General features: G+C 43.4%; 1 protein-coding gene across 3 annotated transcripts; it reads left to right on the plus strand.

Annotated features, from left to right (window-relative positions):
• Positions 1-363: 363 nt before the first annotated feature.
• On the plus strand, positions 364-27,951 carry SGCG (sarcoglycan gamma). 3 transcript variants are annotated; one of them, XM_081860723.1, is made up of 9 exons: positions 364-600; positions 2,279-2,396; positions 16,608-16,802; positions 17,605-17,706; positions 18,645-18,732; positions 20,299-20,424; positions 21,967-22,051; positions 26,548-26,671; positions 27,512-27,951. In XM_081860723.1, exons 3-9 carry the CDS (start codon positions 16,608-16,610, stop codon positions 27,689-27,691), a joined length of 900 nt encoding a protein of 299 aa, XP_081716849.1. In that variant the 5' UTR covers positions 364-600; positions 2,279-2,396; the 3' UTR covers positions 27,692-27,951. The 3 variants fall into 3 exon arrangements, with proteins under 3 accessions (XP_081716849.1, XP_081716847.1, XP_081716848.1); XM_081860721.1 differs by lacking the exons at positions 364-600; positions 2,279-2,396 and adding an exon at positions 8,591-8,734 and having other exon boundaries at positions 16,605-16,802; XM_081860722.1 differs by lacking the exons at positions 364-600; positions 2,279-2,396 and adding an exon at positions 8,599-8,734.
• The last annotated feature ends 40 nt before the right edge of the window (positions 27,952-27,991 follow it).

A 27,991-nucleotide genomic window follows, 5' to 3' on the forward strand; every position in this document is an offset into this window, starting at 1 on the left:
TTTAATGTGTCTGTGCCCATTAGGACTTAATGTAATATCCATTGCACACACCCACAAACACACCCCTCCCGGTTAAAAATCCCACCCTCGTTATCAACACAGGTTAAGTTTATTGAAACTTGGGTTTTACAGCTCTGCCACCAAAGAATAGGACCCTTCTTCTCCCCCCCCCCCAACTCCCCTTCGGCTTATGGAACCGGCGGCGTGGGAGCGAGCAAATGCGCGCGCTCCTCCTCGGCGCCCCCACAGGCCGGCGGAGGCTGCGCGGGGTTCGCTCTCCCGAAAAGCAGAGGCGCGCGCGCCGGGGCGCAGCCGGGAAGCGAGCAGCCGCCAGCTCGGTCTCGCAGCCGCCGCGCGAGGGACGCTGCGTGTCTGCCCGGTCGCCTGGCCCTGCTCCGAAGTGGCGGGAAGGCGCCGCGGCGGGCGGAAGAGACGCTGCCTGTGGGGTTGCTGCGTTGTTTTTTGGCGCGCGTTTTGGGAAGGCGCCGCTTCCGACGGGGAGACGGGATAAATAAAAGAAGGAGGCTGGTGCCCCCGGGTCGCCCTCGTGCCAGCCTCCCAGAGAAGGAAGGAAGGGACTCTTCGCAGGAGGAGCGGCAGGTAACAACACCCTCCACTTCTTGTGACCCCGAGGCACATTTCGCTCTCCTTATAACAGGGCAGTCCGAAGCACGAGAGTAAGCCCCCCTGGGTTAAGAGGACGCCTACTTCTGAGTAAACGTGTTTATAGGGTTGCACCGCACGCGTGTTGCATGCATCCTGACGGTGCCTTGCCTTTTCTGCACCCTCCCTCTCTTTCAACCCTTCACATACACACGCATCTCAGCTGCATACACAGCTGTCCCTCGTTATTCAGCAGTCCCACAGATGGCTTGTTTTATATTACAGAGCCATAGCTACGGGGAGGGGGGGGGGGCTAGCTGTGTTTTATGCCCCATGTGAAGCTTCCAGGGGGGCGCCATTGAGGCTCCCAGCCTCTGTTTGCATGTGTGTACAAATGTCAAACTGGCTCTTTGACCTGAGTGAAATAAAGACTAGTTTTGCCCCTGTTTATTATATATATATATATATATATATATATATATATATATATATATATATATATATATATATATATTATCCCACCCTTCTTCTGGGGAGCTTATTATATTTTGCTTTCCCCACCTTCCTCTTTTATCCTTTATGTTGAGGTATATGCACTATTTCTAAACATTCAGATGATGCTCCCTGGGCATACTATATGTCAAGTTCTCCCCACTCCACTTCCCAGTATTCCTTGACCATTCACACTAATCACTGCAGAAGTGTCGTTTTCCCCATGGCTTAGAATCTAAACATTTATCTTTCCTTTGGAAGCATCATGCCTTAATCACTTCTTTCTAAATCATGTTTTCAAACTCACGTTGCCTGTGTCTTATGCGTGGGGCTGAATATCGGGTCGCAAACCATGAGCAAAGAGATCATGGTGGGAGGATAGACTTGCCTTGATAAAACTAGCCTAAAATAGTGTTTCTACACCATATCCGGAATATGAGGAGACACAGAATCTGAATGCCTGATTCCGTTGATTGAAATAATTTGACAGGCGAGCTTCTTGAGTTTAGCAGATCGCTTGGCGCAAGTATTGTGTGGCCCCCATCCTTGTATTTGTTGTACCCAGCAACAAAAACTCAAGCTGATTCCCACAACACGCATTCTGTCATTTGTTACATGCATGCAGCTTGTTTCCCTTGACTTATCAACTGAATATGATTTGGGTGTTTTATAACATGCATTTTAGTGAATTTCGTAATTTTATTTGCTGCTGTTGTTTTTTTAAGTGTCCTCCATTTTGCCCAACAGAGTTGGGTAAAATGAAATTTGTGCCCATGGTATTTGAATCATGAATGTAATGGTTAGAAGTAATCACTGGACGTTGCAGCCTTTGAGTAATGACATGTGGGAACTCACCCATACTGCCAGAGCAAGAGGGAAACAAATGTCGTTGGGGCAGTTAGCTGAAATCAGCACTGGTATGTATGTTCTGAGGCAGTAGCAAAGAGCTCTTGCAGAATTTTTGAATTTAGGGGGTGCTGTTTTTAAGCACTACTTTTATAAGCATCTGAACATTGCATTTTCATATTCTCACAGCTCTCATATATTAGAATGTTAAGATTTATTGCTATGCAAGCATGTCATAAAGATTTGATCCTATCAGGTGATCTGGATATATTTCAGTGGTGTTGCTTTGAGTGAACTACTTTACATATCCTAATAAGCATCTCTTTCATCTTTTTAGGGCTGAGTCTTCAATCAAATATTTGTTTGCCTGGTTCAAGATGTGAACTGTTCACCCATCCACAATGCTCACAGATTACGATTTAATTCCAGCTCTAGCGTTTTCTTGGGCAGGCTAGGTATATTCAGCTGCAAATATCTTGCATTCAAAAATGCTTTTCCAGCCTTGTCTCATATCCATCACTTCTTTCTAAATCATGTTTTCAAACTCACGTTGCCTGCCTCACGTTGCGTGGGGCTGAATATCGGGTCGCAAACCATGAGCAAAGAGATCATGGTGGGAGGATAGACTTGCCTTGATAAAACTAGCCTAAAATAGTCAAGCCGTGCCAGAAAATAATGTGGGGTCCTATTGAACTCACATCTGCATTCAAACAGTCATGGAGTTAGCATGTGTCCTAACCTTAATTTATTTTTGCCACAAAGTCTTCTACTGAACACGCTTCAAATAGTAATTTAAAGATTATCTACCATAGGTAGGTGGCACAAACTGGCATGGTTTCTCTTCGTAGGTGATATTTAGCCAGAATATAACCTCAAGCCATTCAAAACAAAAACAGGAATTACCCAGAAATTCCGTTTTTCCTAAACTTACTGTTGCATTTTTCAATGCTTCGTAACAATGTACTAATCACCCCATTGTTACCTGAATTGCAGGGGAGCAATTATCCTCATATTTTTAGCAATCTATAATGAAACATTTAATTGTATCAGAAATAGCTCGTAGATGCATTGTCATATTAAAGGCCTGAAACACTCACTGAAAGGCAGTTTTAATCAGCAACAGCAAACTAGTGCATTCTTATTAATTTATCTTTCATATCCATTTTTTGTGAGCACTTGATGAAATCATCTAAGGAAATATGGTTGTAAAATTAACTCTTCTGTTCAAATCAATGAGATTCACAGTGTGCCTATTCAGAAGTTAGCCTTATTGAGTTCAGTGGTGCTTACTCCCAGGTAAGTAGGTATAGGACTGCAGCTTCCAATGCTCTTAATGGTGGTTTCATTGAACGTTATCATAGAACAGTTGGACTTAGAACTATGCCCAGTGACAATAAAATCATTCCATGTGATTTAAAGTTTTAATCCAGTAGAGGTCACTATAGCTCAAGAGGCAAAACATTCAGCTAATTAAAAAAACAAACCAACCTCAGACTTTATATCTGTTGTACTTATATTAACCTAATATTTCACTTCTGCCACCTTTTATTTTAATCAGATTATTTAAACTACACGGGTGTGGGTGTGGGTGGGATGTGTCTGCTTCAGAGTCGCACCTCCCTGTCATTTCACTCTCCCTCTAGGTTAGGCTGCCAGTGCTGCTTCTGCTAAGGAAATCTGGATGCTAAGGGGCCAATTGCAGGTGGGCACAGCTTTCTATAATGTGCCAGAGGACTTCACCCCACCTGGTGTGTAGCGGGGACTATTTGTGAATCCCCTACATGGTACACCACTTCTGTAAAATGCAATAATATTTTGTTGTTGTTTAGTCGTTTAGTCGTGTCCAACTCTTCGTGACCCCATGGACCAGAGCACGCCAGGCACTCCTGTCTTCCACTGCCTCCCGCAGTTTGGTCAAACTCACGCTGGTAGCTTGAAGAACACTGTCCAACCATCTCGTCCTCTGTCGTCCCCTTCTCCTTGTGCCCTCCATCTTTCCCAGCATCAGGGTCTTTTCCAGGGAGTCTTCTCTTCTCATGAGGTGGCCAAAGTACTGGAGCCTGAGCTTCACCATCTGTCCTTCCAGTGAGCACTCAGGGCTGATTTCCTTAAGAATGGAGAGGTTTGATCTTCTTGCAGTCCATGGGACTCTCAAGAGTCTCCTCCAACACCTTAATTCAAAAGCATCAATTCTTCGGCGATCAGCCTTCTTTATGGTCCAGCTCTCACTTCCAATAATATTTTAAGTACCGTATATATGTTAAGTTTAACCACTTAATCCTGTCTCCCTGATTATTTACTGGGTTGTAAAAAAAAAATTTAATTCCTATATACCCTATATGTTAAAGTGGATAAGGGATCAGTGGCAGTGAAAGCAAAGAAGTATCTCAGATTTTCATATTTAATTGGGAATGTGCCAGTCCTCAATTTATGATCTAGAACTGTTAGCAAGAAGCCTCATCTCATCCTACTAGCCTTGTAGTTCCAGGCTTCAGCAAAAGAAGCACAGAATTATTATAGGGGAGGGGGGATTATTAGGGAGAAGTGAGCTATGCTTGGTAGTGTTCCCACGCCAAGTTTATGTTGTCGTTCCCCACTTACACACACACACATTTAAACATTAGCAGTTTTCATCATCAAATGTGTAACGTTAATGAAAAACAAAATTTAGGGCTACTGTGGAGTGAGATAATGTGCTCCCGAGCTGTTCAGTGTATAGATGAGTGTACGGTGTGCAGGATGGGGAGCGCATGGCTAGTGTCCACTATGTGCAGAGCATTAATAGTTCCAGCCTGGTTGGAAGCAGCACTTGGATCTCTATTGTGCTGCGTGTGTTCTGGGCAATGCTATACTCTGAGCAAATTATACTCGGAGTGATGCTGACGAACCCCATACCTGACAATAGATACTGCTGATCTCCAAGAGAGGCAGTCCATTTTAGTGCTTTGTATATAAAGCCACTGGAAGCCGTCACCAGGAATAATGGAGTGAAGTGTCACCAATATGTGGAAGACACACAGCTTATGTATTTGTTCTATCTGAATCGGGAGAGGCAGCCCAGGTGCTAGACAGGTGTTTGTGGACAGTGAATGTAATGATTCCAAGGGGTTGCTTGAGAGTAAGCAAGCAAATATTTCCCTGCTTGGCTGTGAAGCCTTGCTTTTGCTGCCAAACTAAACCTTATCTGTCCAGAGCCCCACTGTCCCATGGCTGACTCAATTGCTGGCAGAATCCATGAGTGGGCGGTTCTTAAACTTTCCCCAGCAAAGCAACTCCTTGATGCCAATTCTGCGCCTCTCCTCTCTGTGCAAATGCTTTCTGCGCAAGGAGGGCGTGGGTTGCAGAGGACCCCTCTCCCCACTTCTCCCGGGCACGGAGTCCTGGGACCACCTCGCCACTTCCGACTCCTGCAGCTCCTCTCCACTGGAGGCGTGTTTACTCTCCTCTGCAGAAGAGGAACTGCTCCCCACGATCCCTGGGGGTTCTCTATAATCCATTCGGCTTTTCCTCTCTCCCTCCTGAACTGATGGCAGTTCCCTGACAGTGAAGGACTGGATGTGCCCCAGCAAACAAATCTTGAAAAGAATTGTGAAAAGACAACGGTGTCATGTGTTCAGAGTTCTGACATTCAGGAGGTGAGAAGATGGTCTGTTTTGCCTCCTAAAAGCTTCTTTTATTTATCAACAAATAAATATTTGTATAGTTCAGAATGTAGCATAGAATCTGAAGCTCCAGCCCTAATAAACAATGTGCAAGATATTTAACAACACACCCACCTTCAAATTTGCCTCTTTCTCTGCACCAAATCTTAATTTCTGCAAGTAGCTTATTATGGCTGTCACACAGCGTCCCTCCTACTTCCAAGTCTGTATAATGAAACCATGTGCACAGACATTCTCAGAGAGGAATGTTATGCTTGACATAAGGCTGCTGCTAAAAATAATGGCATATCTGCACTGAGTTGTCCTTTTCTTCTCTATTTATTTGAGAGATTTTCTGTAATACTCTTCAGCATTGCCAATCCTGGGTGGGCATTTCCATATGGATTACATCATACAAAAGCTTGGAAATCTTGATAAATTTCAATATGTAAGCTCCCTTGCCACATTTTTTGATATAATCCCATAGGCTCCACAAACAGCAGCCAATGATGTGGTGCAAGGGAATGCCTAGTATTATGATGTCATCACATGGGATTACTCATCCTGCATATTACCAGGGGAGATGCAAGAAATGAACATGGGGGGACCCATTTTAGGTTGCAGCCATATGTTGTATATAATGCATAGTTCTTTCTGCCTTTGCGGATTCCCAGACTTTGAAACTCTCTTCTCCCAAGGATAGAAAAAAAGCATGCATATTTTTATCGAAGCAAGCAAGAGATAGGCAGGGGATTCTTAGAGGTTCCTGGTACGGTAGTTAACTGCTAGATTCCCTTCAGTGTAGTGCTAATGGATGTGCTCATGTTCTATCTACGTGTCCACATGTATGTTTATGGAGGTACAGTACCACTTTGGGAGTCTTTAATCTGGACACAGAGGCTCTTGTGTTATGCTGCTCCTAATTTAATATTGCCAACACAAGTCTTGTTGATATGGGGAAAATAGCAAGAGCCACACACATTATTCTACTTGAATACTGTATTTAAATCAAATTTTGGGCCGTAAGTAAAATGGCTTTGCGGCTTAAAGTGCCAAGACAAAAATGCAAAATAGCAAGATGATTAGTTTTTACCCAAAATCCACATTGCCTGGACCTTAAACTTAGTTACTGATGTAGAGAAACAAATAGATGGAGAAGAGAGATTTGCCTTTAAGGGGCTGGGAGGGCACTAGGGAACTGAAAGGGCTGCAGCGGAGGCTTAAATGCATAAGAGGAACACGCTCCTGTGCAAATAACTGGAGTTGGGATAACACAATGGTTGAAAAACAGTGAGACTGGGGAAATGAGAGATAGAGGTCAGAAAGAGATGGTAATCATAACTTACCTGAAGGAAGAGGGTGCAGAGATAAGTTATTTCCTGGGTTTCTGCATGCAGATGCACAGTCATGACTTGAGTCTTGATAAAACTTTATCTGGTGATTTGAGTCTTTCAAAGAGTCAGCCAGCTGCCTCTGTTTTCTGAAACTTTTGGTTCAGTTGTGGATGTGGTGGCCAATAAAGGTGGCCTTTAGCTGGATCTCTCCCCCAGTTTTTCTGGACAGGGACATAGCTATTTTCTTTTATCCATTGGAGGAATTCTCCCTGCTTTCTATAAATCCTTCTAACAATGCTCCAAAGATGGAATAAACTCTGGCTTATGCGTCTCACAAGGATCCTGAATAAACCCAAAGAAAGCAGCAAACATGACTAAGAGAAGGAGATGGGAAAGATGGAGAAAGGATCTAGCTAAAGCTGAAGAAGTTCAGCTCCTGCAGCCATCCTTGGGGGAAAGAGAAGCATGGTGAAGCCTACCAAGCATTGTACCCATAAAACCAAAGAGGTTGGGGATTTGAGGAATGCCCAGTTATAGGCGAGGGACTTCCTGTCAGGCATCTGCTCTAATGCAAAGGGTGATCTTGTTAAGGACAGGGCTAGACAAAGGACACAGGTCTATCTGCTGGCATCACAATGCAGTTTTCCCACTGCAGAATTTCTGCATGGTCATGAAAAGATTCCAGGGCCACTCACAGCATCCTTCTCAAGTGACCACTCAGGAAAGAGTGGAATGCAAAAAGGGTGTTTAATCTAATTACCAGCTTGCTGGAGGAAACAATTAGAGAAAACTAAGGGACGCGAGTGGCGCTGTGGTCTAAACCACAGAGCCTAGGGCTTGCCTATCAGAAGGTTGGCGGTTCGAATCCCCATGACGGGGTGAGTTCCCGTTGCTCAGTCCCTGCTCCTGCCAACCTAGCAGTTTGAAAGCACATCAAAGTGCAAGTAGATAAATAGGTACCGCTCCAGTGGGAAGGTAAATGGCGTTTCCGTGTGCTGCTCTGGTTCGCCAGAAGTGGCTTAGTCATGTTGGCCACATGACCCAGAAGCTGTACGCCGGCTCCCTCGGCCAGTAAAACGAGATGAGCACCACAACCCCAGAGTCGTCTGTGACTGGACCTAACAGGGGCTCCTTTACCTTTACCTTTACCTTTACCTTTACCTTTACCTTTACCTTTAATGGCCAAATAAAAGTGTTTACTTGCATTAGATATACGGTAGCAAAAAAATCTGGAGATGCGTCTAGCCACCATATGCTTGATGACACACCTATTTTAACCTAGCATTTGACACCTGGACTTGCCCTGTTCTTCTGAATAATGATAATAATGCTGCTTGCAACTATGTTGTCCGTGTGACTGCTCGCTCCCATGCACCGCTTGCTGCTCTGAGTTGTGATCACACCAATATAGCTTTGTTACTTTGCAATTGCACTGCACTCATTGCTCATAGCAAAGCCAGAATAGACACACAATTTCAGGGCACCTGCAGGGTTCCAGCTGAACTGAGCTTCTCGGTAACAGTGGGATGAACAGAAGTCAAAGAAACCTGTGTAAATTCCCCTGCAAATAATAATTATTTTAAGTTTTTCGCCCCTCATTGAAGCACTAGTGCAGCACTAGCTAGTTTGTCATGGATTAAAATTAGCCCTGCCAGTGAAAGGCAGTGGAATGTGAGATGTGGCCAACCATGTAAACAAGTCCGGCCACGCCTCGAATATCTTCCACTCTAGATTCAAGTGGAGAAAATCATTCTATAAGGCAGAGAGAGTCTGATCCTAGTTAGTTCAGCAAATCGTACTGCTTTCAAATCTTCTAAGGTAAGTCTTTTACATATGCTTGGATGTATATATGTTATGAGCCGTAACTAAATTGTACGTGTCCTTTTCTTGTTACACTGCTTGCAATTCTGTTAATCTTCCCTTTGGGCCTGTTATCTTAACTTCAAGCACCAAACTTAACGTTTAATGTTTTGTATATCATTACTGATTTTAACATTGGCAGAGCTTCAGCTTAGCAAAGCAAGTTTTCTTCATTGCATTCAATTGCATAATAGATTAGCAATATATTATATTATTTAATTTTTTAAAAATATTACTCTTTTCTTTTGGCGACAGTCTGATTTACACAGGATGAATGGTCTCTGCACTCTCCAAGAAAACTCTGGCTTATTTTGCCTGATAGTTTTCCTGTCTCCCCTGCCCACCTCCTCCTCACCCCTAAAACAAATGGCTGCAACTACATGGATAATTTTCTTACTGAGAAAAATATTATTTTTATTTAATAACGGAATTTCACTTGTTCTTGTCACATATGGATGTGAATATGAAATCTTGTGCTTCAGTTATATGCTCTTTTAATCCAGTGGTATTATATACACATATGTATCAGTAAGGTTCATTCTGTTGTATGTGATGCATCAGCCACAGTTGAGCTCCACTGACCTAAACTGTTTCCACAAATGACATACAAATTATCCCAGGCATTTAAGCAAGGACCCTTTTGTATTCATGCAGGATTTTTGTGACTCTGGAGGTGGGGCTAAACATGCTTCTGCAGCCAGACAGGATCATGTTCTCCCTTAGTTCAGTACAGTGGTACCTCGGGTTACATACGCTTCAGGTTACAGACGCTTCAGGTTACAGACTCCACTAACCCAGAAATAGTACCTTCGGTTAAGAACTTTGCTTCAGGATGAGAACAGAAATCGTGCTCCGGCAGCATGGCAGCAGCGGGAGGCCCCATTAGCTAAAGTGGTGCTTCAGGTTAAGAACAGTTTTGGGTTAACAACGGACCTCTGGGTCGAATTAAGTACTTAACCCAAGGTACCACGGTAATTCCTGAATAGTATGGTCAAGATTCAGCTTCCGTTTACTTCTCTGCATGCTAGCTTTTGTGCATTGAGCTATTTGCAGGAGATCAGGTGAGCACAGAACCTGGCTCTTTGGTAGGGTTAAGCTTATTACATTATGTCCAGCAGTTGGACAATGGAACGTCTCTCTCCATTTGCTTCTCCCAAATCTGCGCCAGAGGGTTCCCTAACCCTGTGGAGCAGATTTTGAAGAGGACAGGAGGGCTGCAAGGGCCTGGAGAAGAGGAGGAGGAAGTTCCATTTCACAAGTAAAAGTTTTGCACCACTGTAATAAGTCCTAGAATTGTGCTCTCCAAAAAGAAAAAGAAAAAATCCTGACAAGTTAAAGTACTTAATTTTTACTTGGGGAGCAATTCTTTATTTTTGGTAATGTTTGTCTTCCCGGCTTTTAAATAATTAAAATAGCCCTATCTTGCTTAAACAGAGAACAGCATGCTCCCGTAATATATTGTAGTTTGTAGCCTCTTATTTCAAAGTAGCCTGTGAGAGGCATTTAATAATCACATCCCACTCTTTTGTGGAACACTGATAAAGGTAGAAATGCATTTCCAATGTAGTGAAACGCCATGAGACATTATTAATGCAGTGTCACTGCAAAACTGATATTTAGCACCCCCATATGCTTAACTGGAATTTATTGTTGCTTGGTCGGTAACAGTGCAATCATATAATGCCTGTTCCTAAGGATGCCTACTCAGAATTAAGTCCCATTGAGTTCAATGGGGCCTACTTGCAGATAAACAAGTATAGGATTGTAGCACGGAGTTCCTTCCATCAGCTTCAGCTGGTGGCCCAGCTGTGCCCCATTTGGCCAGGGATAGCGTAAGTACTGTTCATCTACGCTCTGGTAACCTCTAGGTTAGATTACTGCAATGCGTTGTACATAGGGCTGCCTCTGAAGACGGCTTGGAAGCTTCAGCTGGTGGAGAATTCAGCAGCCAGGTTGCTCACCAAGACCAAACGAGATCTGATGTGCATCCCCTGTTGTCTCTCTCTCCCCCCCCCACCCTTTGCTAAAAGGAGCCACAGGTAGGAAAGGGCTTTGGATTGGGGCAGTGGCACAATGAAATCCTTTGCAAAAGCATGCCTCTGCCAGGATATAAGAGCTTTTTTCGGAGAAGGGGTGTGTCCCAAGTGCTTGTGAATATCTCCACAGTTATGGCTGGGGGTAGGCCCCGAAATTGGGCATTCTGTAGGTGGAGCAGGGTTAGGACAGAGGACTTGCTGGATCCATGGCTCCTTTATTCCTTGAAGAAGAGGTCTCAGGATCTGAGCTTCCCTCTGTGGCAGCCTGAAGCTGTTATAACAGTTCTCCGCGTTATTGGAATGGAAGAGAAGAAAAGGAAAGAGATGCACGGCAACACGGAAACCCCTGCTACACCAACCTCCTGCTCTGGCTGCCAGGAGCCAGCAGGGCTTTGAAAGCGGCTGTTTACCGCTTTGTTCCCCTCCACATCCCACTTAGGATTGCACTCGTACTCACTTTGTTGTTTAGCCTCATCAATATTTACTTGAAATTCAAATATGGGTTTGGAAGACTCAGCGCTGATGAATTTCTCTCGGGGGAAATTCTCACAAGGATTACATCCAGTCCATATTGATTGAGTTCTGTAGTGGTGAAAAGTTGTTTTTCTTCTGAGTGGCACCACCAATAACATTGTGGTGGTGATGTTAACTGATTGCAACACTCCTTACGCTAAATCCTTAGCTCGGGAGCCTTTGAAAGCCCTTTCATGTCTCGCACGATCCCTGCGGTGAGCAGTCTGCAGCTGTTTTCGGCTTAGGTATATTAACACAAGGAGTTGCTTGTCTGTATTTAGGGCTTCTCAAGGCTCCTACTGTAGATGACAATAGGCTAGTTTGCATATGTGCCTTCCTGTCTGACAGCCCTGAAGCATGGATGGGAGTGAGCAGACACATCTCTCCACATTGCCCTGCTTCCATCTATACATACATAGAAAAAAAACCACCCCCACAATCCATGCACTTTGTACATGCATAGCTGGAAACTGGACTGATGCCACAAGTACAGATGGAGATGGTGCACCAGAGGGATCAGAAACAGCTGTGGGCACTTGATCCCCTCCAAAAGGTGGGCCATTATGCAAAGTGGCTAGGGCTCAAAAGCCTGGCTTTCTTTTAGATGACTGAAAAGAGTAGCACCTCAAAGAGTACTATGAAACAGCGTGGTTGTGCGTAAATATTTCACATTAACTTGGCAGTATTCTGAAAGCAAGTATTCTTCCTCCTTTATTGTTGTGCTAGCAGCAGAGGCAGTGCAAACATACAGTGCTAACTTTTAACAGCAGGTAGTGCACAGTAGGAATCTATGTTGTAAAATTGGTTGGTGATTGTTATTTGAATGGTTGGGCATGAGACTGAGAGCATGGGGAAAGCTGGGATTTCTGTACCTTCTACATGGGTGGGGTTTTTTTGTAAACTGTTCAGAGGTTCTCTTGCAATCCAGTGGTATACAGTGGTACCTTGGGTTACATACGCTTACAGACTCCACTAACCCAGAAATAGTACCTCGGGTTAAGAACTTTGGTTCAGGATGAGAACAGAAATCGTGCTCTGGCAGCGCGGCGGCAGCAGGAGGCCCCATTAGCTAAAGTGGTGCTTCAGGTTACGAACAGTTTCAGGTTAAGAACAGACCTCCAGAACGAATTAAGTACTTAACCCGAGGTACCACTGTATACATTTTCTAAAAAAAAAAATACAAGGTGTGACCAGAAAATTCGGTGAATGGTCACAGAAATCGGACAGCGAGAAATATTTGAACATACATACCTTGTTGTTGTTGTTTAGTTGTTTAGTCGTGTCTGACTCTTCGTGACCCCATGGACCAGAGCACACCAGGCACTCCTGTCTTCCACTGCCTCCCACAGTTTGGTCAGACTCATGTTTGTTTGTTCTCAAAGCTACAAACATACATACCTTACAGGCCTTCAAAGTAGGCCCCCTCTGATACAACATTCGTTGACAACATTCGTAGAACTGTTGGAAATTTCTGGAGAAGTCCTCTTTTCGTACTGCTTTCAGTTCCCTCATCACAGCAGCTTGGACGTGTGAAATGTTGGAAAATCTTTGCCTTTTCAATGCAGATTTCAGTTTTGGAAAAAAAAAATCCGGTGGGGCTAGTTCGGGAGAATATGGAGGGTGGGACAACTCAGTAACCTCAGTAACGATTGCACATGGAATATGCAATTCTTCCGCCATCATTCGGATGGACAAACGCCAATCTTGCATCAATAACTCACGAACTCTGTTGACATTTGAAATATTTTTTTTAAAAAATGTCCAGTAGCACTTTTATATATATATTGACTGCGTCAGACCAACACAGCTACCTACCTGAATCTGTCGACATTTGCTGCCATTCTGCTTGTTGACAGTCTGCCAGACCAAGGGTCATTTTTGATGGTTTGCTGCCCTTCGCGGAAATGCTTAAACCACTCATACACTATCTTACGAGTTACAGCTTCATCTCCGTACACAATTGTGAACATTTCGTGGGTTTCAGATGCCGATTGTATGTTCAAATATTTCTCACTGTCCAATTTCTGTGACCATTCACCGAACCTTCCCGTCACACCTTGTAAATAAAGTAAATGCAATGGTATCACTTTCTTTTTTTAAAAAAAAATAATATTTATTGAAATTTCCAAGAATAAAGAGAAAAAAAAAAAGGAAAAAAAATTACATAGTCCAAAAAAAGAAAAAAATATAAATTACAGAAGAAAAAAAAAGGAAAAATGGCGCTAACCCGGAAGTCCCACTTTGCTGACTTGCTCATCTTTCCTTCTCTCCAGCATCCTATTTGTGTTTTTTCAAAAAAGTAAAAAAAAAAATGCAAGGAATGAGGGTTCCTCTCCTTATTCAGTTCTGAAGTGTTGTCAAATGTACATTCAAATGGAGTTTTCATTTAAGCGAGAGAAGAAGTGAGAGGAACATGGGCTGAGATAAGTCAGCACTAGATCTTGTTGGGTGGGTGGGTAGTCTCATAATATGGTTTAGTCACTGCTTGGCACTGGACTTGGTTGCATCTGAGAGGAGCACTTCTAGTTGCTCTTTTCCTTTTAAAGAGAGAGAGTGAAGTTCTTGCCTAGCTTCCTGACTGCTGGGTCCTTTTATGCTTTCCATGCCGGTTGTGATGGCTGAATGGCTACAGGTTAATGAATGAACAGTAATCTACAGGTTAATGAATGGAAAACGAAAGGGAGAATCTTCTTAATGAGCAATGAAAAGAAGCTGGAAGTAGTGGTTTTCTTTATTAGCCACCAAATTGAATTACCTCTTCCTCCCCCTGCCCCCAAAACTTTTGAACATTTGCTTTAAAAAGCCTATTTCCTTGCTCTCTGGACACACTGTAAGTAGTGAAGTTCTACTGTTGTTAATTCAAACTGTGTAGCAGCTGCTGTGGCTATTATTAACCAGCAATGTGCCTGGCTATTTTCTCAGTGTGTCATTAAATAAACACGTTGTCAAGTCTACTGACTTCGCAGACTCTAGAAATTTACTTTTAATCATTAGTTGTTCAATTTCCAAGTTTTAAACTACACAAACTTAGCTTCCTTGGGGAGTTTTAAGCAGAGGTTGGATGACCTAGTTGAGATTCCTGCAGGGGGTTGGACTTGATGATCCTTGATGGGTCCCTCCCAACTCTACAATTCTATGAGTCTCGTTCATTTTGAGTATAATCCAAGAAAGCCCATGCTTTCAAACCATGTGGGTTAAGCAAAATTCATGCTGGAATGTAAATGTCTAAAGATAGGAGTTCTACATGTCTCTAGACTGCCATTAATTTTCAGCCCAGTTTTTTATAGCGGCATGGTTGTAAAATAAAGGTTCAGCCATAGGAGTTGTTGAATCTTTGAGCTAACAATAGTTGTTGCAGCTCAATGTTACAAATCATGTTACATTGGTTTTGCAGATTCCTTACTCCAGTCGCGGGGTAGAGTTTCTCCATATTCTTCTACCATTCCTATTCACTTTAAATAGGATGTGCATGATAGCATCAATATATCCATAAATAAAACCAAATCCTATAAATTACATATTTCTGAATGTATAAAGAATCACAGAAGGAATTCATCTGATTTATGGGTTGTATCCATCTAAGTTCTACTAAGAGTAAAGGTAAAGGGACCCCTGACCATTAGGTCCAGTTGCAGACGACTCTGGGGTTGTGGTGCTCATCTCGCTTCATTGGCCGAGGGAGCTGGCATACAGCTTCCGGGTCATATGGCCAACATGACTAAGCCGCTTCTAGCGAACCAGAGCAGCGCACAGAAACTAAGAGTAGGCAAATTGATATTAGTGGGTCAAATCAGTCATAATTCATTAATTTCAATTGGTCTCCTAGTGAGACAGATATGTATCTCTCCCCACCCCACAGGTCAGCTTTTGACAGGGAATGAGGTTACCCACCTGTCAGTCATCTGACATCATGATATCAGGAGACTGAAAGTTGGGTGTTCCCTCCTTCATGTAAACATTGACCTGAAGGGTGGGAACGTGCTGGCAAAGCAGCACCCAACAGGATTGACCACCACTCCGCTATCCATCAGCTAAAATCACCCAGCTGATGGGCAGGTATGTGTGGTTTGGCATCCCAGCCCAAATTTGACCTCCTGGTGGGCCAGTATTGGCCCCTGGGTCAGAGGTTCCCACCCCTGCCTTCAGCTGTCAGCATTTCGGGCAGGGCCAGCAGATTGAGTAAGCAGCAGGGAGAGACTAGAGGACAGAGCTGTGTGCCCCCATACAACCTGCTAGGGTAAAGGTAAAGGGACCCCTGACCGTTAGGTCCAGTTGTGACCAACTCGGACGTTGCGGCGCTCATCTCGCTTTACTGGCTGAGGGAGCCGGCGTACAGCTTCCGGGTCATGTGGCCAGCAGGACTAAGCCACTTCTGGTGAACCAGAGCAGCACACGGAAACGCCGTTTACCTTCCCACCGGAGTGGTACCTATTTATCTACTTGCACTTTGACGTGTTTTCGAACTGCTACGTTGGCAGGAGCAGGGACCGAGCAACGGGAGCTCACCCTGTCACGGGGATTCGAACCGCCAACCTTCTGATTGGAAAGACCTAGGCTCTGTGGTTTAACCCACAGCACCACCCGCGTTACAACCTGCTAGGTACCCCTAAAAGCTAACCTGCTTCCCTCAGGTGTGGTGGAGAATGTTGTCCCATTGCCACTGCTGAAGTAAGGTTCAGCTGTCAGCCTGGTCAGCTTCTGTACACAGTATAGGGCTGTGTCATCTTGCCCTTTGCCTCAGGTCACAAAATGTATTGAATCAGCCCCGACTTTGAACAGTACAGAGTTGAGGATATGCACAATTTAGACCTAGATTCTCTTATTCAAACCATAGGCAATATCTCATAATCTAGAAAAAAGACCAAAGACCATCATTTCTAAAATTTACAACCAGCAGGTTAAGCAACTTGCATTTTACGGGGGGGGGGGGGAGAGACGGACAGATGGGACAAAGCAAGCATAATTTTAGAGCTGTTGCCTGATTAAAGTAAACCTTCTTAATCATATCATTCTAGATTATTCCATCAATTAACTTTTCGTATTTTTTAGTGATGCATGCATTGTCATAGCAGACACATCTCAGAAGAGGCATTTTCTCCGAAAAGGCAGAGTGCTTCTTTCTTGCCATCTGCAAAGAATGTTGTGGGTTTTTCCTTCTTAATTGCTTTCCAGTTCATTAGGGGCAATTTTTAAAATCAATTAATGTAGGTAAGTAACTGGTTATGCATTGCAGTCCAAAACATTTTAATGATTTCCTAATGATTATTTTTCTTCTCTAGCAGATGGTACGCGAACAGTATACTTCAACAACACCAGGTACTAACCTACAGAGACCAGAAACGCAATATGTCTACAACGTTGGCATCTACGGTTGGAGGAAGCGCTGCCTTTATCTCTTCGTCCTCCTCCTAATCATCATCCTAGTTGTGGATCTTGCTCTGACCATTTGGATTCTTAAAGTGATGTGGTTTTCTCCAGTAAGAGTCCTTCATCATCTTTTTTTTTTTGCATGTGTAACTATTGTCTGAATAAACTGCACTTTTAACCTGATAATTTCATGGCAAACCAAATTGTACATAATGCATTTGGTGTCCCTAAGGTAATAAAGCGAATTCTGATCCGTAAAGGGTGCTAAGAAAAGAAGTATTGCAGATTTTCTCATTTCCACAGAAATGCCTGTTTCCTCCCCACAAAAAAAGAAATTAGGGGGTTGGACTTATTTTTCATGGCTTCAGAATTTCTGGAAAGTTGACATCTCTACTGAACACCACTACAGTGGTACCTCGGGTTACATACGCTTCAGGTTACATACGCTTCAGGTTACAGACTCCGCTAACCCAGAAATATTACCTCGGGTTAAGAACTTTGCTTCAGGATGAGAACAGAAATCATGCAGCGGCGGCAGCGGGAGGCCCCATTAGCTAAAGTGGTGCTTCAGGTTAAGAACAGTTTCAGGTTAATCGCTTCTCGGCCTTTTGGCTAAGATCAAGTGAAGAACAGTTTCAGGTTAAGAACAGAGCTCCAGAATGAATTAAGTACTTAACCCGAGGTACCACTGTATAAGGAAATGCCTATTGTGGTTCTTCCCATACCCCCGATGCTGTCTTGTCGTAATGTTGTCGTAATCTTTCCTCTCTTTTCTCATCTGGTCAGGGTTCCTCTTGTGCATTTTTATCCACTGTTTGAAGAAGATGGGCATGATACGCTGGTGAGAATTTTAAAATCACTTGAGTAAGAAATGCAGTGAATCTAAAAGCTTGGAGTCTTTTGTCATTGCAGAATGGGATGGGATACCTTTATGTTCAAAGCGAAGGACTTCGGCTAGAACGGGAGTCAGAATTTTTATATCCTTTATATGCCAAAGAAGTTCACTCTAGAAAGGTAAGCAAGTCTGCAATATTCCGCTCGCACACACATTCGGGCTTAAATCCCGCTAAGTTGAGCGAGGCTTTCTAAGTAAATACGCTTAGATTTGGGCTGTAAGTCAGGTCATCAACAGGTTGTCTGAAAATTCGCAATGGGTACATGTCATAAATTATCATCTACAAGACTTATGTAGGTTAAAGTCAGCAGTGCATTGTGGGTCTAGAGAGGGAGCTGTTGTCAGTATGGATTCATTTTTCAATACACCTAGTCACATCAGAAGGTGCTGAAACCAGAGACAAGGTCAAGAGTGTGACCCTGTCTTGGACCTTAGGATGAAGGAAGTGATAGCTCATTATTGTATTTAGCTTGTCTAAGAGGCTGTGTACATTTAAAGTGCACCCTCTCAAAGAATCCTGGGATCTGTAGTTTGTTAAGGGCGCTAGGAATTGTTGTTCTGTGAGAAGTAAACTACACTTCCTATGATTCTTGTGGGGGTCGTGTCAGAAGTAAAGGACTGGGGAAATGGAGGGAAATAAAAAGAGACAGGTATCATAGGAGCCAACTCCTAGGGGCTGTGGGAGCTTTGACCCCCCACAATAAAATATTTGAGGAGACTGGGTTCCTGCAAAGTTGATGGGCATTCCCATTCAAATGGGGGGTGTGCACTGTCATGTGATTGATTATGTCTGACGGGGCTTACCTGGGCTCCCACAATATTTTATTCAAGTTGGCACCCCTGACAGGTATATTCAAGGAGTGGTTTGAATGCTTTTGAACAGGGCTGAGGCAAGCAGGGCCTGCTCAGTTACCCATGAGTAAAAAGTTACTCATTTACCAAGAGTATCATAGGCTACTTGAGAGCACTGAAGACACTAAGATGTTTAGCTTTTCCTGTGGTGAATATCTGAAAGTTTTCTAAATTTGCATCTCTTTCCCCTCACCCCTTACACTAGGACTCATCTCTGCTTTTGCAATCCACTCATAACGTGACTCTAAATGCACGCAATCCTGATGGGAACGTCACAGGCAGATTAAGTGTGGGTAGGTTTAAGCTACGTTTCTTCAGTTTGCATTTTGAAGGTTTTGAATATGCACATTCATTGTGGTGATCTCATGTCTATCCAGAGGCCATACAAATGGTCTTGGATAGTCAACTCAAGTAGGGCTGCTATCCAAAAGGAGCAGGAGTGAGAGAGCGCCAAATGCAATTGAATTGCCACATCCAGATACAAGGGGTAGAGCATTAGGTTTCCCACACCCCTTACAAAATGGGAGGGGGGATTCATGAACTGACATAAATTCTTTCCTGGTTGGGGTGTGTTGGCATCCAACATCAGGCCTCTGTCTTCCCCCTTGGAAGGAGATCTGACGCTTCCTGTCAGGGAACACAAAACTGCAGGACCTGCAAATACTGGAAAAGAAAACCTGAGCTGATTGCTTTAATCTTTGTCTCCTCCTTTGCAGATCTTCCCCAAGCTGTTTAGCCCTAGAGAGGATACCAGTGTCCAATTTGTACAACAATTTACGTGATAAGCATGCTACACTGATGTGGATTAGATATGGACTAGTTAGAAATTAAGCATGCAGTTTTATACACAGGGAATAGGAAAAATTGAACACAGTGGGATTTTCTTCTGAGAAAAGATGCATAGGATCATATGCAACCTGTAATTCTAAGGGGTGATTCAGTTCTACACTATATCCATTCTTCTCCACTTTTCACAGCAGAGTCACATGTGCACATTTTTGCATAGTGTGTTCCATCTAGCTCAACCCCAAAGTATTTTTCCTTTTTATTTGATTAGGAAAATTCTACTTTTTCTCCTAATGAAAGCTGGAAACTGGGACCATAATCTACAGTGCAATCTTATACATCTCTATTCAGACATAAGTCCCACTGTGTTTAGTAGAGCTTATACCCAGGTAAGAAGGAATAGGATTGCAGTCCCAATGCCTTAAACTTTATAAACATATTGTTATAGATCTATGGGTGTTCAATGTTTAGATTTAATAAATGTTAGAATTTAATTAGAATTGGTACGTTAGAACCGGGAAGAGTGGTGGACCCACTTATAAGCCTCTGTTATTAGCATATATGAAAACTAATTAAGTCAGGCAGATATCTTAAATTGTGACCCTTCCTTAATCTTGGGGAATCAACATGAATCAGGTGTTTATTGAAGTCAGCCTAATTTCCTTTGGGGTAATGAGCTGTTAACAAGTCAGAGGATGAGAGTGCAAATCCCATTCGCAAATGGGTGGGCTTCCTCCCTCCCTGAACACAGGATTTCATTTAAAAGACAATACCAGTGTTCTTGGGGTAGGAATGCTGTGGACCCCTGCATTGTAGGCTTCAAGTTATATATGTGTGTAAATGAACTATATATCATAAAGACACTACAGTCTCTGCTGTGCCTTATTGTCCCGCAGGAAACAGATCCTGGGTTAAAGTGCTCCTGGTACCCCTGGAATTTATAACACCTGCTCGGAGATAGAGGTGGTGTGTCACAATATATTGTATCATTGGCAGCTCATAAATGCAACTTAAGAAAAAGCAAATGATAATGGTTCTGTTAAAAATACTAATAATGCTTGTGTGCTTCTTAGGTCCGGACATGGTACAATTTGATGGTCAGGAATTTCAGATCAAGTCCATGAATCTGGATGGAAAGCCTCTGTTTACAGTGGATGAAGATGAAGTTGCAATTGGTACAGACAGACTTCGAGTCACAGGTTTGCATGCAAGTGTAAGGAACAGCTCAAAAACATCCTTTAAGAAGACGTTCTTCTAAAAGCAAAGCAAACTCACTGCTGTAGAAAACAGTCATTCATTAACCATAGGTTTCACTTTCTATGGTATTTTGTTTACTGCTGGCCCCAACTTTAGTTGATGGAGACAAAATATCATCTTCAAAATTTCACCCACACTGTTAAATGAAAGCACTTATTTCAGTTTTATTAATTTGCTGGTAGAATAAAGATGACAGTCTCTTAATTAAATTTCAGTAAGCTGACGCTCATAGGAAAATGATGCAAGTTGACTAACAATCTTGTTCTAACAAAAACAAGAAAGAGTATTCTGGCAGCTAAGAAATAGCACAGCTTTTCTGGATGAGAGTCCATCAGATGCATGTAGTTTCAGGTATATATACAAAGGGAGTGGAGACAGGAGGAACGGTAAGCACTGAGGTCAGAGGGAAATGAAATGCAAAAAAATGTAAACAGTAAACATTTAATTAGAGGTAGAATCTACATGAAATAAGCAAAATGATTGTATTAGCATATATCCTTATGATATAAACACCACATCATCTTATGTTAATAACCCACCCTCAGGCCACATCAGCTTCAACATAACATGACATCCGTGTAAGATCCTAACATCTCACAATCCTACAAATGAGTTTTTGATTGCTTGGAACCTTCCCTCAGTGCAACATAGAATGGGATTTCCCCATCCTCTTCCTTATCTCTGCAGCCTCCCCCCACAAAGAAAAACTACCTGGGGGTTGGAGGGCCCTTGGAAATTGTTTATGGGTTATGTTGTGGGGCTGCAAATAAAGAGGGAGTTGTCCCCCCTGCACTTTTAGCAGATGGGCCATAGCTTTGCATGCAAAAGGTCTCAAGTTCAGTCACTGGGGTCTGTAAGCAGGGCTGTGAAAAAATTGGTTAAGACAATTTCCTCTGTTGCTCATATACTCAGAAGCTCCACATACGGTCAAAGCACCAGTAGGTAGAAGCTTCCAACACATGTTTAGGTAGGTAAAGGAAAAGGATCCCTGGATGGTTAAGTCCAGTCAAAGGCGACTATGGGGTGCGGCTCTCATCTTGCTTCAGGCTGAGAGAGCTGGCGTTTGTCCACAGACAGTTTTTTTGGTCATGTGGCCAGCATAACTAAATCGCTTCCGGCACATAGAGGACCGTGACTGAAGCCAGAGCGCACAGAAACACTATTTACCTGTATACCAAAACTACGTAGGACAAAGGATCATAGGATCATCACATTTTACAACCTGTAAACACTTTGAACAGAAACGCCTTATGACATGTGAAGCAAGTATCAGAGGTTTCCAAGACCATATGCAGTCTGAAAATGCCTTCCCTTAAGGTTTGAATTTGTTTGAATTTCCACGAAGGTCAGCAAATCTGGTGTTTTGTGAGACCATTATGAGGATCTCCTACCGTAGTTTGTTTTCCCCCTTGTAACGGAAAAGGGAAGCTGTCTCTTCCCTCTGACACCTAACAGCCACAACTGGTTTGTTTCCTCTCTTCCAGGGCCAGAAGGAGCTCTTTGTGAACATTCTATAGAAACACCACTCATTAAAGGTGTCAGAGGTCTTGACAACGCTAAAGAGCTGAGGTAAGGATTTGTCTCAAAACCAAATAACCTCTTATGTATTATCAGGCCCTGCATGGCCATATACACAGTATGTCAAAATGACAAATAAAAAGAATTGATCTGTATAGGTGTATTAACTACAGCTTCATGTAACAGAGGGGGAATCTGATGTGATAGCTCTGTCCATGGAATGGAATTAGTTTTACGCGAAAGCCACAAACATGACCATATTAAGCTGCTCTTCCAGAGTTAAAATCGGGTTTTCTCTGAAGCTAGTAACCCAAGTACCTAAAGGAGCAGTTCCCTGAATATCATCCATCTCTGGCCCTACATTCTTCTTGGAGTCAACTCTGGGTTCTCCCCAGTTAGCGTTGTCCCAACAAGGCCTTTTCAGTGTTTCCTATCCATGGGTGATGACAGTCAGGTGTGCATGCAGGAGCCAGGCCCTGTGACCAGTAGGACTTTGCAGGACTGGGGCCTTCCTAAGTTTGTTCTGAAGAGGCAAGGTGAGGCTGATTGGTAACTCACAGCACCTGGTGGCAAGAGCTGGGAAGGGATATAAGGTCAGCATTTCCCTTCAGCTCTTTGCCACAGCAACACGCTTCCTTCCTTGCCGTGTTTGGCTTCTTGCTTCCTGATCCTTGAACCTTGGCTTCTTGACTCCCTGCTGCTTGATCCGCGGAGCCCTGACTTTGTGACTCCTTGCTTCCTGACCCTCGGACCCTTGGCTTCTTGACTCCCAGCTCTCTGGCCCTCGGACTCTTGGTTTCCTGACTCCTGGTTTCTGGACCCCCGTTCTTGCTCCCACCCCGCCATCTTGCCCCTAGTCCCGACGTCCTCAGCTGGGACTTCAATCGCCTGTGAACCAGGCTATGACACAGACACTGGTTTAGAATTGAGGCAGCTGCTTTGGATTTAGGTGGGAAAGAGAAACAGTACTGGATGTCATTAGCATCCAAACCCAGAAACTCTGGACAACCTCTCCCAGTGGTTTCATGTAAACGTTCATTAGCACAGGAGACAGAACAGAACCCCGAGGGACCCTGCAGGCCAATTACCCAAGTGTCAAACAGGGGTCATTCCCCACCTCCAGCACCACTTTCTGGGTTCATCCTTCCAGGAAGGATCAGACCCACTCTGTAAAACAGTGCCTCCAAGTCCTGTCTTAGCAAGGTGGCCCAGAAGGATACTATGGTTGATTGCATCAAAAGCCACAGAGATGTTCAGCAGCACCAACAAGGACACACAATCCAAATCCTGGCGTAAGTCATCCACCAAGGCAAACCCAAGCCATCTTTGTTCCACAACCAGGCCTGAAGGCAGCTTGAAATGGATCTCGGTCAGGCATAGGCAAACTCGGCCCTCCAGATGTTTTGAGACTACAATTCCCTTCATTCCTGACCATTGGTCCTGTTAGCTAGGGATGATGGGAGTTGTAGTCCCAAAACATCTGGAGGGCCGAGTTTGCCTATGCCTGACCGAGATAATCCATCTCCTCCAGAAACCCCTGGAGCTGAGATGCCTGTTTAAAGGTGCATAATGCACTTGTTCAGCAAAAACATGTTGTCTCAAAAAGTAGAAGCTGTAAAACAATTTCCAAGCATGGAAAATAAGCTCATGTAAGAGCTGCCCAGTTTGAAGAGGCCTGAAATGCAAACCAACCTCTTAGACACACCCACCCACAGGCTGGTCATGCTAGCCAGAAACACAATGGAATGGGTGTCTCAGAGCTGCAGGCTGCCCACACAATGTCTAGATCCAGATCTGAACTAGGCTGGGCTGTTACATAAATTCCCCATGGCAAGAAGCAGTAGCATGAAGAAGCAAGTTTGCTTCTGTCCTTCTCAGTTGCCGTGTCTGCCCTGCAGTTTTGTTTGCTGGTGAGGAAATGCACCCGGTTACATTCCCCCACATGTTTAGGCGAGTGGCTTTCGGTAGCTGCCAGAATCCGACTGCTCACCACATCTAGAAAAGGATTTTTCTCATGTTTAAAGCAGCAGAGATTCTGGGGTTTCCCTCCCCCCCTTTCTCTTTCCAGATGTGGCTTGGCTCACTTGCACGAGCCACCTCAAGCTGTTTGCCTTGTAAACTAGGTTCCAGGGCCATGAAGTAGTAGCTGTGCTAAGACTGTGCTAAAAGGCTCTCAAAGAAATGAATTGGGGCACAGGTACAATGATGAAAATTTAGTGTGAAACAAAACAAATTCTAGTTATAATGAAAGAGACAAAAATTAGAGGAAAGGATGTCAAATGTTTTAACTAGATAAGGTGTCAGCAAAAATTTTCAGCAGGGGGCCGGTCCACTGTCCCTCAGACCTTGGGGGGGGGGAGGGCAGACTATATTTTGGAAAAAAATATGAATTAATTTTTATGCCCTACAAATAACCCACAGATGCATTTTAAATAAAAGGGCACATTCTACTCATGTAAAAACACCAGGCAGGCCTCACAAATAACCCAGAGATGCATTTTAAATAAAAGGGCACATTCTACTCATGTAAAAACACGCTGATTCCCGGACCGTCCGTGGGCCGGATTTAGAAGCCGATTGGGCCAGATCCAGCCACCAGGCCTTAGTTTGCGTACCCATGGACTAGATGAATCACAGAACAATTTTGCCTACAGGCATAGCTTTTGCCCTAAAAAACCAGAAGCAGAGGGCCAAACAAAATAAGTTTATTCCCTGCCTTTCTTCCAGTATGGGGCTCAGTGTGACATACGTAACAGTCTTCCAAACACTCCCATCGTGGTACTTACCAAACACATGCATTTTTTAGTTTTGCTGCTTCCTTTGCTTTCTGGCTACATTCCAGTACTAGTGGTGCCTATATTTGGCTGGATTGTGAATACTTGTTTGCATTCAGAAGTGATGCACTTCCGATTGATTCCTCCATTGCAGAAAGTTGGGCTAGATGACCCTCTGTGTCCCTTCCAGCTCCACAATTCTATGATTCTAAGTTGATGTCAAACTGACTGCTGTGCTTTGCTGCCACCTTGTGGCACTACAGTGGTACCTCAGGTTAAGTACTTAATTCGTTCTGGAGGTCCGTTCTTAACCTGAAACTGTTCTTAACCTGAAGCACCACTTTAGCTAATGGGGCCTCCTGCTGCTGCCGCGCCACCGGAGCATGATTTCTGTTCTCATCCTGAAGCAAAGTTCTCAACCCGAGGTACTATTTCTGGGTTAGTGGAGTCTGTAACCTGAAGCGTATGTAACCCGAGGTACCACTGTACTGGTTTTCAAGGCTCTTGTGTATCATAATTTGTTTCTTGGCTTCACTTGAGTTTAAGGTTTACAAAGTGAGAATTAATTTTGTGGCTTCTCTTTACAGAGGTTGCTGTTTTAATTCTCAAGGCTTATTCAATCTGTACAACATGTTTTACAGCAGAACCAACTCTCCCCCTATCCAATTCCTGACATGAGTCATCCACCGGCAACCAAAGCCAAATAGATGCACCTTGAGCACCAGTTTTGGCCCCTAGGCCTGAGGTTTGCTAGCCCTGATTTGAGGGAGTAGCGTCTTTAGCAGGACCTGTCTGTAAGGGATCTCCCTGAAAGACATTGTGTGCCTCCATCTCTCTCAGCTTCTCCAGGGTTAGCTGCCTTGGCCTTAATGGAACAAGCTCATTGCAGCAAGCCCACACGTTTGCTGCAATACTGCAAAACCTCAGGGGAATCCCACCCACTCATTGGCTTTCCACTTTTCTATCCTTGCGTTGCTTCATGTCAAAGATAATGTATTGGATTTATGTGGCGTGAGAAATAGGCGTTTGTCTGCAACTTCAATAACTACCTTTTAAAGATGGTTGTATTTTCACTCCCCTAAGCTCTGTTCCTTATTGTCAAAACCTTTTTTAGTGGGGTAATCTGCTCACAGAGGAACAACTTTCTAAATATATCCAGGTAGCTAGCTACTCTACAGAGCCTGTGACCCAGGTCGTTGAGTTATGCTACTCAAGTTTAGCTTCTTAAAAAAGGCATGTCACACACACACACACACACACTGCTACAGTCCTAGGACTATTCAAGCAGTAGAGATGATTCAGCTGCCACAACTACACCAGGAATCTGGCACAGGCCACCACCACATGATGGAACGTTGTCTTGCTGGCTAACAGTAACTTCTAGGAAGAATCAGCTGCCAGGCTAGAATTCTAAACTCTCACTTGGAAGTCTATGCCATTAAATCAGTATCACTTGCACTAAAATAGCCGTCATCAACACCTCTATTTTACTAAGGCTTTTGGATAATGTGAAGCTATTGTGGCCTGTTGCTGGTTGTTTCATCTGCTGCATTCTGTTTGAAATGTTTTTTAAAAGTTTATATTTAAAATTGCCTTATGATAATTGATTTTACAATATGGTGTTGACCTGTTTTGCATCATGTTGTTGTTGTTGTTGTTGTTGTTGTTGTTGTTGTTGTATTATGATGGACAGGCTTATAAATTATAAATAAATGCAATAAATAAAACCACAATTTATTAAGATGCTGAGATCTTCCTTCTGGTTGCTTTCAGGCTTGAATCGCCAACTCGGTCTCTCACCATGGATGCTCCACGAGGGATTAATATTAAAGCTGAAAGTGGGACTATTACGGCTCTTTCTCATCTGGATATCAAGTTGCAGAGCAGCGATAGCATGGTGAGATTTTAATTATTTTTTAATCTACCATCATCAAACGATCCATTTACAATTGGTATTCAGAGTGACAGCATTGACATTTCAGACATTGGGCTGTCTTCCTACCAGTTTCCTGCTGGTTTTAGTTTCAGCAAAATATGAGAACTATGCTGACCCAAAGTAGTTCGTGATTTTCACAAAGAGCCAACTAATCCTTGGCAGTGCCTTTGACTCCATTATATCTAAATGTATAGTCACGCTATCTTGATGGTGAAATTACCAATCGACACATTCAGAACTATCTAATGTTCCATTCAGCTGTTATCAAGTTCCCATTTTAAAATATGAACATTTTCATTTGTTTCATTTCCCGGCAATCATAGAGCATTTTGCACACTGTTATCTTGCCGTCCATGAAGGAGCTTGCTGCTGTGGGAATAAAGTCCACTGACACAAAGCCCTATTGAAATTTGTCTTTGGCAATGAGGTCTCAGCCATGTTTCACGTCTGGGCTGTTTGTTAAGGTGCCAGCGACCACAAAAAAATTAAGTGTTTCCCCAACTTTGGGGAATCGCCAATCATAGATTCAAATGTTTTGTTTAAATTTGCAATGTGGCTGTAGTAGAAATTAGTTTTAAAAGGGAAGCTCTGATGTACATTTAATCACCACAATTGAGTCAACGTTTAACTTACAGGGCCCAGCACATGTCAACAGTTCTATGTAGGGCTGGCTCCAGTGGGTTCTCAGGTCCACAAAACTTGCACCGTAATAAATTAACCTTTAAGGTGCCACCACACTTTTTGTTCCTAAGTTACTGCTACACAAACAAATCCATTTGTGTCTGTCTTTCTTCCATGCAGCTTATGCTTAATGCTGGACTGCGGCTGCCCAAATTGCCTCAAGGAACAAGCGGAGATTCTGAGATATCCTTTGGGCTCTATGAAGTCTGTGTTTGCACAGATGGAAAGTTGTACTTAGCAGTGGCTGATGTCGTTTCCACTTGCCTGTATTATAGTCAAGCTTGCGAGATGAGCAGCTAACACCCCATGCTGTGTGCTCCCAGCCTGCTGCTATTTTCAGGTGGGATTCAGTCACATACAGGCAAATTCAGGTTTTGCAGTTAAAGTTGATCTGATGCCCTTCCACACATACCCATTTCCCCAAAACTATCAGACTTCTTGTGACAAGGAAAGCAATGGGAAAATGCATTGGAAAATGTGAGATAACGCTTGCCGTAGCTTCGTATAATATCCCCGCAAACAAATCAGAATGAATGCCAATAAACAGCTTGTCTGGACTACTTTCTTTGGCCGTTTTTAGTCAGGTTTTGTAGTAGCGTC

The sequence above is a fragment of the Podarcis erhardii genome, assembly GCF_964252035.2.
Source record: "Podarcis erhardii genome assembly, chromosome: 4".
Lineage (NCBI taxonomy): Eukaryota > Metazoa > Chordata > Lepidosauria > Squamata > Lacertidae > Podarcis > Podarcis erhardii.

Excerpts from the sequence above, each read along its gene's own strand:
- SGCG (XM_081860723.1), top strand. The coding sequence starts at position 16,608 with ATGGTACGCGAACAGTATACTTCAACAACACCAGGTACTAACCTACAG. Across the intron at positions 17,707-18,644 it reads AAGAAGTTCACTCTAGAAAG|GACTCATCTCTGCTTTTGCA; the intron begins GTAAGCAAGTCT and ends CCCTTACACTAG. Across the intron at positions 20,425-21,966 it reads AGACAGACTTCGAGTCACAG|GGCCAGAAGGAGCTCTTTGT; the intron begins GTTTGCATGCAA and ends CCTCTCTTCCAG.